Consider the following 15,154-nt stretch of genomic DNA (forward strand, 5'->3'; position numbering starts at 1 on the left):
CATGGACGTAGTCTCACGTAGCAAAATACCGGAACGTTCTATGGCTGGCCATCTTATTTGTGACACTTATATTTTTTTTTGGGTCTTTTTTTTTTTTTTTGTAAATTCCCACCCACTAGAGATCCAGCTCTCCATGATCACACAACCATTTAATTCTTGTGAATCTTCTCAGTCAGAGCATAACCAGTATCAGGTTCTAACCAGCTCCTCTATTCATACTGACTCCTTTTGTGTATTTGTGGCTATCCTGCATCCACAAGCTTTCATTGATTGGTCCATCGGTACTTCCTCAAAGATGGTGGAATTCGGTCGATTTCCAGGTCGTGGCCTGACAGAGGAATCAATGTGGCATCAGTTGGTGCTTTGGGGAGCATAAAAAAAAAATTTCTCCTTTGGATTTTTACCTCAGTCGAGTTTGCAAAAATGTTGACAGCGCAATATGACCATATATGGTAGTCTGAATCTGTATACGGAAATGACAGCAGATTTGAGATTTGGGAGACATCTACATTACATTGGTCATAAATTCGGAAGAAGAAATCTTCTTTGTATTGTATGTAGAGAAATTCTTTGAGTACCGTGACTTTGTGTTAGTTTGAAGCTTGGGGTCAGAGCACAGGGAGAAGGTTATGGGCATTGATCAAGGACCCAACAATGGCAGCTTGGCAGTACTGTGGCTTGAATCCTGATCTTCTGATCAGCAAAAAAGAGCCTTAACCACTTGAGCCAACACTGCCAAGTTTGGCAGGAAGCACATAATATTTCACTTGTCTATAAAACATTCGATACAACAGTCCTTTCTTTTGAGTTCCTTCATCAACCCTTGTCCTTCCCGCATCGTCTGACAGAGAGTGATAAGCGTCTCGATGAAGCGGTTGGCTGCAGAATGAGCTAAACCCAGGTCACTGAAACAGTTAGGAGGAAAGTACACACCATGTTGATCAGCCACTCCAGGAACGCGATAAGGATCACGGCTTGACCTTTTTTCTCAGTCTGACTGGCTTCAAAAGGCGAGCGGTCGTGTTTTGAGCTGCGCTGATTTCACGTAGGGAAGAGCATGCTGGGTAATTCCTGCACTCGGTGACAATCGATAGTGAACTTTGAATTAAAGCAGTCAGTGTGGAGGAATGAATATATATTATATCATGATATAAATAGGGAGGGTTTGTCAGGTTGGGGAGAGGAGAGGGGTGTTACGCAGTATTTTCCGCAGTATTCCAGGATATCCCTGAGGAATAACATATAAAACACCTGTATAAAAATCTCTGACTGATTTGGTCAGAAGTCGATGTTGGGTCATTAATATTTAAAGAAATCAAAGAGTTATATTAATATAGTTTTTGTACAAATACTAATTTGTACGTTAGATATTTTTTCTGACGAAATGTTGCTTCGTAATTTTTGGAAGGAGTCTCCAGTGTTAGCGCTCGGCCATATCGAAAGGCGGAGTTGCACATTTCCGTTTTGCGCTCCAGTATGCAGGATCCTGCACTAACAGGACAAGCTGGGAATTTTCGTTTATTAATGTTACAAGAGATGCTGGTGAAGGAACGGCTGTCCGTAGCGGCCGTAACGTAATTGCTGCGGTGTAAGAGAAATAAAACGTGCTGTTATTTGAAAATAATCATCTTTTCTTTTATATTTTTATAAAAAATCTATTTATTTTTTCTTTTTTATATTATTATTATTATAATTATAAAATAACTTATTTATACCTGATTTTATTATATTTTATATTTATTATAAATAATCTAAATGATTTAATTACATTAAAACAGTGCATGCATTGTTAGAAATTTTATTATTTCATTATTTAGTCATTTTTTTAATAATTGTTTTTCCTTTCTTTCTTCTTATTAGATACATTAAATAAATAAAAAATAAACGGATAAATGTCGCTCTGACGTTCGTGGGTTTTCAGATTCAGTATCCGTCTGGTGTCAGTGGTTCAGTGCCGTCTCTAGTTTTATTCCTTACACACGATGCTACAAAAGGTATTTCCTTGAATGTCATTCCTCTGAATCTCAGGACAGCTCCGTTAGACGTATGAATCCCGGAGCATGTGGAATCTGTCAGGTGCATTCCTGTGTGTGTGTGTGTGTGTGTGTGTGTGTGTGTGTGTGTTGTAATAAGACGGAGCTCTGCTGCCATCTTTGCCCCTGCTGCTCTCACACTACAAACAAATCAGTCTTGATGGCTCTCCATGCGGCAGGTACGGGGAGCAGCAGGGCTTTCAGGATGGAGTGGATCTGTTTAAGCGAATGCAGCAGCTGGGCTCCGTCTCTAGATCTCATTCTCTTCTCTCTGAAGGAGATTGATGTGTTTAGATGCTGATTCATATGACCGACCTGCGTTCTCCAGTCCACCCTGCCCCCGCCGCACACTTAATACTCTTCCTATTTACGATTTATGACGACCCCGTATCAGCCATCGCGGTGTCAGTGCTGGGAATGGCGGCGTGTAATCATGGTGATGGGTGGATTAGACGCCGTGCTGCATCACGAACGAGAAATAGAAATGGGTCTCACCGATAAACAAATATAAACAAATAAATAAATCTAGTAATATAAAATAAATAAATAAGCAAATAAATAAATAACTAAATAAATCTAGTAATATATAATAAATTAATTAATCTAGAAATGTAAAATAAATAAATAAATCTAATAGTATTAAATAAATAAAGAAATAAATATATAAATAAACAAACAAATCCAGTAATATTAAATAAATAAATAAATAAATAAATAAATAATTAAATCCAGCAACAATAAACAAATAATAAATAAATAAATAAATCTAATAATATAATATGAAATAAATAAATAAATCTAGTAATAAATAAATAAATAAATAAATAAATAAATAACATAATCATACGTTCACTTCATTATGTTAAAGAAGGTCTCTGAATTCTGAACTGTTCCAATGTTGTGCACATGCAGAGCTTTTTATTTCTATATTTCTTTATTTCTTCATATAAAACTACTGAATAATGTTAAACTACGTCTCAGGAAAAAGGCAACGTGTTCATTTGACCTGGATAATGAACCAGCTAGTCTGATGCAATATACGGTATTTGATCAAATTTGGCAAACAAATCTTTTGAGGTTGATGTGTTTATTTTTCTTTAACCTCTTAGATATTAAAACGCTCCACAGTTTAAAACTGAATCGTTAATCCGTTCTCCTACACACACCGTGTATCAGCGGTTTTTTTACACCATGCACACATATTTATTTTAAGTCGATAGCCATCCAGTCGCTAATAAACTGTCCACTCAGCGTGTATTGAAATTGATTGATTGATTGTGTGTGTGTGTGTGTGTTTGTTTGTGTGTGTGTGGGTGTGTGTGTGTTTGTTTGTGTGTGTGTGTGTTTGTGTTTGTTTGTGTGTGTGTGTGTGTGTGTGTTTGTGTGTGTGTGTGTGTGTGTGTGTGTGTGTGTGTGTGTGTGTGTGTGTGTGTGTGTGTGAAATAAATTAGACAACTCAGAGTAAATAAAAATAGAAAATTGATATTAGATGAAGTTTGTTTATCAATCTGCACGTTAATAAATTGTGTAGATGATTATAAATGTTTAAAAAGATCAGATCTTATGATGGATTCAAGCGAAATGACCAGAAGTAAAGAAAATAGAAAGGAAAAAAAATCAATAAAGACGAAAGGGCCAAAAATCACTTCCCTGACTGGGTGCTGATTGTAGAGGAACACACACAGACACACACACATACACACACACACACACACAAACACACACACACATACTCCATCACACTCACTTTTGTTGGCCTGTACACTGTCATTAGATGTTGTTGAGACTTTTAACAACGTCTGCGTTTCTGCACCTCAGATTCTCGTCTCAGGGCTTTATGTAGTTGTAAAATGCTACAGGGCCGTCGGGCCAAACCACTTTATAAAACATGCCGTCACTGTCACCATCCCTGTCGAGAATTACTCATCGCTCTGCGTGTGTCAAAGGAACACACACACACACACACACACACACACACACACACACACACACACACACTATCCCAAAGTTCAGATTCTTTGCTCACAATTGGATGAATTGGTGAAACTCAAGCCAGAATATCAATAAAAATACTAATTAAAAATATGATTATGGTTAACAGATAAACGTTTCATCATCACATCTCCTGTATCGTAACACTGGCTTTTTACTGCATTTGTTTTTACTCCACATGTTTTCCTCTGTGGAATTATCACATAATTAAAAACAAATAGGATTAAAAGCTTTGATTGTGATGTACAGCATCTCATCCACAACGTATTCCCAACTCGTACCTGGCGTTCCTGAGATAAGCTTTGGATCAATCGCAGCCCCGAGCTAAATAAATGAACGAAGGAATGAATGAATGAACGAACAAAAGAATGCTTATTATTTGTACTAGTAGTCTATATGTCCACCAAAAGAATAATAAGTGCATTTCAAAGAATGGATGGATGAGTGGGTGGGTGGATGGATACTATAGATCGGTACATAGACTCATGGACAGCCCGGGGTGGTGGATGGATTCTTGGACTGGTGGATGAATGAATGGATGGACTGAGATGGATGGATAGATGGATGGATGGATGGAGGGATGGATAGATGGATACTATAGATTGGTACATAGACTGATGGACAGCCCGGGGTGGTGGATGGATTCTTGGACTGGTGGATGAATGAATGGATGGACTGAGATGGATGGATGGATGGATGGATGGATACTATAGATTGGTACATAGACTGATGGACAGCCTGGGGTGGATGGATAGATGGATGGATGGATGGATGGATGGATGGATGGATGGATGGATACTATAGGTCGGTACATAGATTCATGGATGGACTAATTAAAAATGTTTAGATAAATGGATGAATGAACAGATTATTTGTGTTTAAGTGTATATGAAGAGAGAGCTGAGAGCTTGTGTAGCGCTAACTGACGGATTGAGGGATGTGAGGACTGATAGATGTATGAATGGATTGATTTATAAGGAGAATAAGGAGTGAGTAACTCCTTATTACTGAGGAGTAACCGTGATATTTTGTGTACTGACAGATGCTCACTGTGTTACATGGATGGATGGATGGATGGATAAACTGAGAGACAGACAGACTGGTGGATGGATGGTCTCTTGGATGGGTGAATGGATGGACTGATGCATGGATAGATGGGCTGATGGATGGACTGATGAATGGATGCACTCTTGCATTGATGGATGGATGGATGGATGGGGGGATGAATTGACTGAGGAATGGCTGAGCTTATGGATGAATGGATGGATAGACTGATGGACAGATAGATGAATGAATGATTCAATTTTATATGACTAGATTTACATTAAGCAGTTTCTAAACTGTCGGAAACAGAAGACGACCCTGGGATTAGTTTTCTAAAAGGATCACTGAGATCACTTGTGAGGAAAAAATCAATAAAACACCTTGAACCTTTCAAATGAAGCAAGTTTATTAAATATACAGAACATATTTAAGATATCCTTGAAATAATACGGGGGGTCACGGTGGCTTAGTGGTTAGCACGTTCGCCTCACACCTCCAGTGTTGGGGGTTCGATTCCCGCCTCCGCCTTGTGTGTGTGGAGTTTGCATGTTCTCCCCGTGCCTCGGGGGTTTCCTCCGGGTACTCCGGTTTCCTCCCCCGGTCCAAAGACATGCATGGTAGGTTGATTGGCATCTCTGGAAAATTGTCCGTAGTGTGTGAGTGAATGAGTGTGTGTGTGTGTGTGCCCTGTAATAGGTTGGCACTCCATCCAGGGTGTATCCTGCCTTGATGCCCGATGACGCCTGAGATAGGCACAGGCTCCCCGTGACCCGAGGTAGTTCGGATAAGCGGTAGAAAATGAATGAATGAATGAATGAATGAAGAAAGAAACAAATCAAAACTTTTTATGTGAAGGTTTATTGCTGGATGATCGAGACGTCCCGAGGAAGTTTTACTCTACTTCGTTGTTAGAAAACAAGCAGATTGTTTGTTGCTTGTTTGTTTAGCTTGAAGTTGATGGTGCTTCAGGTTGTTCTTATGGCTGGAAAGGACTCAAGATGATGCAACAAGATGATGGAATGAACCAGAGTTTACTACTAATTATATATTATATTCATTAAAGTTCTTTTCATTTATCCATTTATAGCTGCTTGTTCTCTCACCGATGTCTTTTCATGACTTCGTCTTGAAGTTAATTCTGTTCTCAGATGCCAAAAAAATATAATTTCCTTCTGTTTGTCTCGTGTCTGTGTTGACGATTGAACGTCTTTTTCACGTCTCACTCCGCAGCGGTGTTAATATGAAGCTCATATGAAAGTGGACACTCAGAACTTTAAGATTTTGAAGAGTTTCATCAATATTTCTGTTTTTATCTACAATACTATAGGTGATATATTCGTAGAAAAGAAAGAAATAATAATAATAATAATAATAATAATAATAATAATAATAATAATAATAATATAAAAAAGAATAAATAATAATTTAAAAGACAATACCATTCATGGTGCCGTGGACAAGACTACAAGGGCTGTCACGTCCAAGACTAGGACTAGAGAGCTGAGATGTTGAGTCATGAACCACTGAATCCTTTCCAAGGTGAATAGATATGAGATAGAGTGATAGTGAAATAGATAGATAGATAGACAGACAGATAGACAGACAGATAGATAGATAGATAGATAGATAGATAGATAGAACAGGGCATAGAAGCCTTTATTATCGCCACATATACATTCCAACACAGTGGAATTCTTTTCTTCACATCCCCAGTTGGGGTCAGGGTGCAGGAGCAGCTATGATACGGTTGGTTGAGGGCCTTGCTCAAGGGCCCAACAGTGGCAGCTTGGCTGTGCTGGGCCTTGAACCTCGATCCTCTGATCAACAACCCAGAGCATTAACCAGTTGAGAGAACACATCAAAGCCATTTTTAAGGAGAACATTTACATTTCCAGCATTTAGCAGACACTCTTATCCAGAGTGACTTACATTTTTATTTCAATTTATACACCTGAGCAATTGAGGGTTAATGGCCTTGCTCAGGAGCCCTGCAGTGGCAACTTGGTGGACCTGGGATTCGAACCAATGACCTTCCGATCAGTAGTCGAACACCTTAACCACTGAGCTACCACATCCCCAGAACCAATACCCAAAATGGAGTTAGTACATAAAACGTCTTGAGAGTAAACTTGAGTCTGACAGTGTGAGCGTGCTCAAATCACTCAGAGTTAAACACACCAGTAAACCAGTGAACCAGTGAACCAGTTACAGTGTGAAATCTATTGACGATGTGGTCTCTAATGGGATGTACAGTATAACTATAGTATTTTATATATAGGTGATTAAAGTATGCATGGTAGAATAGTGCAGCGGTTGCAAAACAGCTATCGACCGTGTTCAATCGAAGCATCGCTGCAATTAACAACAAAAACGCTTAACCTGTTTGCTTTGGCGCTCTAGAGGATTCTCCTGACGTTCTTTTCTCACAAGTGTTTAAATGTCAGTGTAATTGCTGCTGTCTCACACTCTCAACTCTGATGTTCAAGACTACTAATCAAGGTTAAATGCAGATCTCATTGACCGGCACTGTAAAGACTCGCCGTAAACGCTATCGGATTGTTCAGGCTTTTACGTTGGAGCGGCATTTAAGGAGCGTGAAGATGTTAAGATTTACTCAGATTACACACTGGAAAACTCATTGCTTCATGATTGTGGGGTATTTTTTTTTTCTGATCCATTTGTTAAGCAATAGCAGGAGAAAAATCTCAAACATAGCTTTTAAAACCCTTTTGGGATCGATGAAGTGTCTTGGCAGTGAAAGTTTTGGGACTGCCCACGTTAGCCTGAGTAATAAAGAGCAAATGATTTGAAATTTAAAATGAGTGAATTTGTTAAACGCTCATTTTGTTGCACTGTGCAGTGCGAAGCATGATTATAAAGATTTAGATATTTTAGAATGTGTGTGTTAGAAAGAGAGAGAGAGAGAGAGAGAGAGAGAGAGAGAGAGAGAGAGAGAGAGAGAGAGAGAGAGAGAAAGAGAAAGAGAGAGAGAGAAAGAAGAGTCTCTGTGGGTGGTTGTGAATCAGCAGAAACCTTTTACCCTGAAATCATCCTGTCTTTAGTGAGACACTGACAGAGAGAAACAGAAATGAGAGAAAGAGGGAGTTAAAGTGTAAGAGAGAGAGAGAGAGAGAGAGAGAGAGAGAGAGAGAGAGAGAGAGAGAGAGAGTGAATGAGAGACAGAAAGATACAAAGAGAGTAGCACAAAAACAGGCAGAATGACAGGGAGAATGTGTGTGTTTGTGTGTGTGTGAGAGAGAGAGAGAGAGAGAGAGAGAGAGAGAGAGAGAGAGAGAGAGAGAGAGAGAGATACCTGTACAAAGAGGAAAAAAGAAAGAAAGAGACAAAGAGAAGGACGAGGAGAGATAGAAGTGAGTACATGAGATAGCAAAGACAAAAGGGGAGACACCTGAGAGAAATGGAGAGACAGACAAAGCAAAAGATACAGAGAAAAAGAGAGAAAGAGAGCAAATGATATTAAGAAAGATAAAAAGAGAAAAAAGATAGAAAGAAAGACAAAGAGAGTAAACAAAGACAGGGGAGTGTGTGAGACAGAAAGGAAAGACAGAGGGGGGGGAGAAAGGGATACAAAGAGAGACGCTGAGAGCAAAACAGGTAGAGGGACAGGGAGAATGTATGAGACAGAGAGAGAGAGAGAGAGAGAGAGAGAGAGAGAGAGAGAGAGATTCTCTTGTCTTCCTGCAGTAAAGGCTAATTACTTCTTAAGGGAAGTGCTGAAGGATAATCAGAGAAGCTGGATTGATGCTGCTTGCTGTTGCTGGGCGATTTACTTTACTGTCACTGATAAAAGCTTCTCCTTCACCTCTCCAGGCTGTGAGGTGGATTTCCCTCCACTGTCCTTTAACTGAACTGTGAAGGAGAAAAAGTTTTCATTTCCATTCAGATCAGGAAAGCATGAAATGAAGCCATGATCATCACCAAAGTCATGCGTTTTCTCCTGCATTATGTAGAAGACAGGAAGCTTATAGAACGACTGTTAACCATCTCATGCTCTTCATCTCTGTCTGTGTCTTTCAGGTTTCATTTACACATGTGGTGGGACGTTAAAAGGAAAAAACGGGACCATAGAAAGCCCTGGATATCCACACGGATACCCCAACGGAGCGAACTGCACTTGGGTTATTGTAGCTGAGGAAAGGAATAGAATTCACATAGTTTTTCAATCCTTTGCCGTGGAGGAGGAATATGACTTTTTATCTTTATATGATGGCCATCCTCACCCTGCCAACTTTCGAACAAGGTACATCTTCTTTCTTCTTCTTTTATGTCATGCAGACAATTTCAGATGCAACCTAATGAAATTGTATGAAAATGCTATGAGCACTTTATGATGACTCTGTAACCTATTATAGCTTATAATTGCACCTTTTCACAGAGATTGATGCTATATGACATAATTCATTACAGCAGAACACAGATAACATGTTTAGAGAAGTTTCTAGACCTAATTAATTCACTTCTATGAAGGCTATATGTATAATGACTTAACATGTTATAATGCATTCATAAGGTGTTATATATGTCATTATTATGTAATTATTTGCAAAAGCATTAGTTTGTAACACTGTTCATAAGACATTTATAAGTTGTTAAAGAATGCATAATCCTGCAAGCAGAGCTTATAACATATTATGTACTCATTATGTCATCTCATAATGTACTATTCTTTATGAGTAGGGCATGGTTTGGTGATAGAAAGTACAGTATTATGAGCACTATTAATTCTTTTAGCAATTTATAAATTAATCATCAACAATCCTACAAACTATGAATAATGAATACAAACTATGAATCCTATGAATAATGCCTTATGAATTCATTATAACATGAGATGGATGTTTCAAATACTTATTACAGATATGACCTTGATAGAAAATGTTACCAAAGAATCATTTTAAGCTACTGAAGAAAGCATATTTGAAATATTTTGTTAACACTGTACTTAATGTTTATATGTCTGCATAATACCTGCATAAGCTTTTAATTACAATTGATGAAAATTGAAAAAAACAAAAAACAAATGACAGCTGGCACTTAAAGGAATAAACCTGGATAGATCTTTCGGTAGGTTGAGTTGTGTAGTTAATGTAGCTTTAATGGTGCACAAAGTGTTTATTATGTAGCCTTATGAACTCTGCCATTAATAAAATCATATCATATCATAATGTTCATAAGGCCGAATAACACCCTCATAAGTCTTTTATTACAACTGATCAAATTTGAAAAAAGGAATTTATATGACATCTAGCACTTCTAGAGGCATAAATCTGGACAGAATTTCAAAAGGTTACTGACAATTTTTGGGGCATGATAGATATGTAGCCTTATGTAGCCTTATAATCATTGTCTAAAATAACTTTAATGTTCATAAGGCTGCATACCACCTGTATAAGCCTTTTATTACCACCAAACAAATTTGGCTAAAAAGCAGTCTTTATGACAGCTGGCATTTACATTTTTATGAATTGTTTATGTAGATGTTATGTAGTATTATGAACTAGGAAAATCATATCATAGTATACTCTAGCACTTCACACACATCGCAGTATTCTTCACAGTTACAACATATAGAATTATGGGACTGAATACGGAAGATGGCCTTATTTCAGCGAGTTTTTCACTAAACTGCTCTCAACAATAAAACAATGTCACCTGATCTAACTTCCAATTTGGAAAGTTTCCACAAAAGGAAAAGGTCACCAGGTGAAGGGACGCTAACGCGCATGCTGTTCCATAACCATAAACCCGCCCTGCACGCTAATTGCTCTCATGCTGAGCTAATTTTTGAGTTGGAAACGACGGCGGGTTTCAGAGCCTGTGACACAAGAGCAGGAAGTGCTGCCAACGCTCTGATCTTTAGCCATAATCACTAATCATGCTAATAAAACCCTGCCAGCTTTGAAGCATCATTCAAACGTAGCCTTTTACAGACTATATTTAACTCGATCTAATTATGAGCCAAACCTCTGCAGGTGAACGTCCGTGTTTACTGAGATGTAAAATCTGTAATCCAGCCTGTAAATTAAAAATAAAAAGCAGCACCTCATAAAAGAGTTATGCTAGTTGTTTTGCTAATTTTTAGCCATAGATCTCTCTCTCTTTCTCTCTCTCCCTCTGTTTCTCTCTGTTTCTTTCTCTCTTTCTCTCTCTCTCTCTGTCTCTCTCTCTCTCTCTCTCTCTCTCTGTCTGTCTCTCTCTCTCTCTCTCTCTCTCTGTCTCTTTCTCTCTTTCTCTCTCTCTTTCTCTCTCTCTGTTTCTCTCTCTCTCTCTCTCTCTCTCTGTCTCTTTCTCTCTCTCTCTCTCTCTCTCTCTCTCTCTCTCTCTCTCTCTCTCTCTCTCTGTCTCTCTCTCTGTCTCTTTCTCTCTCTCTCTCTCTCTCTCTCTCTCTCTCTCTCTCTCTCTCTCTCTCTCTCTCTCTCTCTCTCTCTCTCTCTCTCTCTCTCTCTCTCTCTCTCTCTCTCTCTCTCTCTCTCTTTCTCTCGCTCTCTCTCTCTCTCTCTCTCTCTCTCTCTCTCTCTCTCTCTCTCTCTATTTATATATATATATATATATATATATATATATATATATATATATATATATATATATATATAGTTTTTACAACAAATAAGCCTTCTACCTATCCTCGAATGAAATCCTTTGAAAGCTTGAAAAAACCACCCTCTTGCAAACAGCAGCATTGCCACAGCAGTGAATTTGCTCCTAATTAGGGACGAGTGTAATTACGGTTAAGCCTTTTACGGCAACAGGACTGAAAGAGGCCCTGCATGTCCTGTATCACGAGCGTTAACAGGCCACTAATGAGGGAGGAAGTGCTGAAGTGAAAGAAGGTCCTGGCAGTAAATCAGCCTGATCAGATCACTCTGTCCACACGCTGGTACTGCTGGAAGGTAATTACGTTTCTTTTGTGTGCATGTTTGTTTATAAACCCTCTAATCCATGTTGGTAAATTTCAAGGAAGTCACCGTTAAGGGCGGGAAATGAATAGGAATCGCAACGTTTGGCGTCAGATTCTGCAAATTTGCTCATTGCTGTTTCTAGTTCTGTTTTATGCTTGAAAATACAGGAGGAAATACATCCAGAATTCGTTTATGTGTGAAATTCAGAAAGTGTCATAGCAACCTTATGTCACTGGGCATGAAGTTGACATCAAAGTTCGTCAAAGGAAGCAATCGGACAGCTGACACCTGAAGGAATAATCCTCTGACAACAACACTGGCAAAAGAAGACCTCTTTATGAAAGCTGACACCTTAAGGCTTTATAGAAGTTTGTGTATGCTACGGACATACAGAGGTCCGTAGAGAGTGTCATAACAACCTTATGTCAAGTGACTCAGATGTTTTATCAACTGGACATCATTCTTGTAAAGGAACCGGTCTTTATGTCAAATATGTCAGTATGTGTCATAGCAACCTTATGTCACTGAACTCAAGTTGACATTAAAGTTGGTCAAAGGAAGCAATCTGACAGCTGACACCTGAAGAAATAAGCCTCTGACAACGACACTGGCAAGAGAAGACGTCCTTATGATAGCTGACACCTTAAGGCTTTATACGTTTGCGTATGCTATGGGAAGTGTCATAACAACTTTATGCCAAGTGACGCAGATGTTTCAATCGGTTGTACATGAGTACTGGCAAATGAAGCAGCCTTTTTGTCATCTGGCGCCTGAAGCCTTTATAGATGTTACTGTATGTTATGTACATGATAAGTGCTTTCAGAAAGTGTCATAACAACCTTATGTCAAGTGACTCAGATATTTTATCAGGAAGCAAGAAGTCTCTGAGAACAACACTGGCAAAATAAGCTCAGAAAGTGTAATAACATCCTTATGTCAAGTGACTCAGATGTTTTGTGAGCTGGACATCAGTACTGGCAAATGAAGCGCGCTTTATAATAGCTGACACCTGGATCCTTTGAAGATGTCTGCTTATTTTATGGACATATGGAAGTCAGCTCAGAAAGTGTCATAACAACCTTTTATCAAGTCAGCACCTCAAGGCATAACTCATTATAATGCTTAATTTTATGTACGTGATGCTTGCGAGTCGTCACATCAGGATTAAACAATCAGGTATCACGATCAAAAAATGACTTCATCTCAATTCTTTTTTCCAAGAAACAGCTACATATTTTGCGCTTTATACGTCAGCACTGCTCTGAAAAGTGGAGGTGCGTGTCTGAAGAGTCTTTTACAGATGACAGAAACTTACGTGCTGGTTCCTCGCTCGTCTAATGGAGACAAAAATAGAACCCGAGCTCCTTTTTAGCGTCTGAGAGCTAAATAACTTTCAAACGAAAGACTGAGGCTGGCTAATCTGTTACTTAAAATCCCAGCTTGGTAGGACGCACTATTCATCACAACATGCCAGATATTAATAGAGACAAAATAGAAGTGCAGAATGCTAAAAAAAGAAAAGTGCTCTTCTTGCTCCTCAGATGAATGCGGTAATGCAATCGACCTTGACCAGTTTGGCGAGGATGAAATCGCAGCAGACTTTAAAACGTACACAGTGCATTTTTCCAAAAGTATCTCATGGATTTAAATGTGTTTTATGAGCGAAGCTTGCCATAAATCGATATGTTCTCTCCATTTGGAGTAAGTGTTCAGTTCATTATTAGAGATTATTATTAAATGATTGCATTTGAGGGTTAAAATGCAGGAGAGAATGCCAGCAGCTCTGCTTCTCATCTCGCTAAGGTCTATTTCAGACGTGATAACCTTTTTATTTAAAAGTTGAATGCTTCCGTAAACACCTCGTAAGCTCTAATAATTCTTTACAAAGCTACAGTGAAGGGCTTCATAAAGATCTGTCCCTGTTTTTTCCTTCAAGTCCCAGCTGTTCTTTTCACATTTGATCACTTGTAATAGAGGACTTAAGAGGGTGTTATTCAGCCTTATGAACATTATGATATGATGTTATTAATGACAGAGTTCATAAAGCTACATAATAAACACATGGAGCTGTAGTTCCAGCTGCAACTCCCAGGTTAATATTAATGCACTCTTTAATAATAATAATACACAGGTAAAAATTTTTCAAATGCCATATTCATGTATAGTCAACTATAAATACATTAATAACCTGTAATTATCCATTCATAGGGCATCATATACAGTAATTATAATTATAACTTATAATTATTTTAAAAATGTGTTATAGCCATGCCTTATATTAAATGGAGGAGTTTCTTTTTTCATTTGAACTCCACGTAACACTTTTCTATGAAGGCTATATTCATGTATTATAACCTACAAATATATACATATCCGGTCATACTGCATTCATAAGCCATTATATAATTGTAAACATTTACAAAAAGGCAATAGAAAATTAGAAATGCTTGTTAGGCTGAGTATATATATATATATATATATATATATATATATATATATATATATATATATATATATATATATATATATATAAAGCAGAATTTATTTGGTATTATTGTTATAATGCATTATAGACACTGCTTATAATGTACTCAGTGTGTGTATATATATATATATATATATATATATATATATATATATATATATATATATATATATATATATATATATATACACACACTGAGTACATTATAAGCAGTGTCTATAATGCATTATAACAATAATACCAAATAAATTCTGCTTCAGTTCTAATTATTTGACAAAATATGGTAAAGTTGGTAGTATGCTTTAAAAAAAATCAGTACATCTCTATACAATAGATGCTTACATTCTTTATGTTACTTTATGCTTACTGTTGTTATAATGCGTTATAAGCACTGCTTATAATACATCATGTTAACAATTCATAACTAGCTCTAACATGTAATGGATTTTTACAAATACTACAAAAAGGTGACCTATATGTATTATAACTTGATACAAATATGTTCATAACTCATCATAACTATCACTTTCGTCATTGGTGCTACGGTGATATAATGTGTTATAAACACTGATTCCAATGCATCCTGTTAACAGTGTATTATAACCATTGCTTTATGTATCAATGCCTGTTCTTTGTTCTTTTTATTTTATTTAGCTTTATGCATGCATTATAACCTGTTA

The 15,154-nt window shown here is 37.6% G+C and overlaps 1 protein-coding gene across 1 annotated transcript in view; it reads left to right on the plus strand.

The window, feature by feature from the left end:
- The window catches only part of csmd3a (CUB and Sushi multiple domains 3a), a 235,509-nt gene that overhangs the window by 11,341 nt on the left and 209,014 nt on the right, over positions 1 to 15,154 (plus strand). The window contains exon 2 of the mRNA XM_060861354.1: positions 9,108 to 9,330. Within this exon, the coding sequence (XP_060717337.1) occupies positions 9,108 to 9,330 (223 nt within the window). The remainder of the gene's footprint in view (positions 1 to 9,107; positions 9,331 to 15,154) is intronic.

Source organism: Tachysurus vachellii, chromosome 25 (genome assembly GCF_030014155.1).
Source record: "Tachysurus vachellii isolate PV-2020 chromosome 25, HZAU_Pvac_v1, whole genome shotgun sequence".
Classification (NCBI taxonomy): Eukaryota; Metazoa; Chordata; class Actinopteri; order Siluriformes; family Bagridae; genus Tachysurus; species Tachysurus vachellii.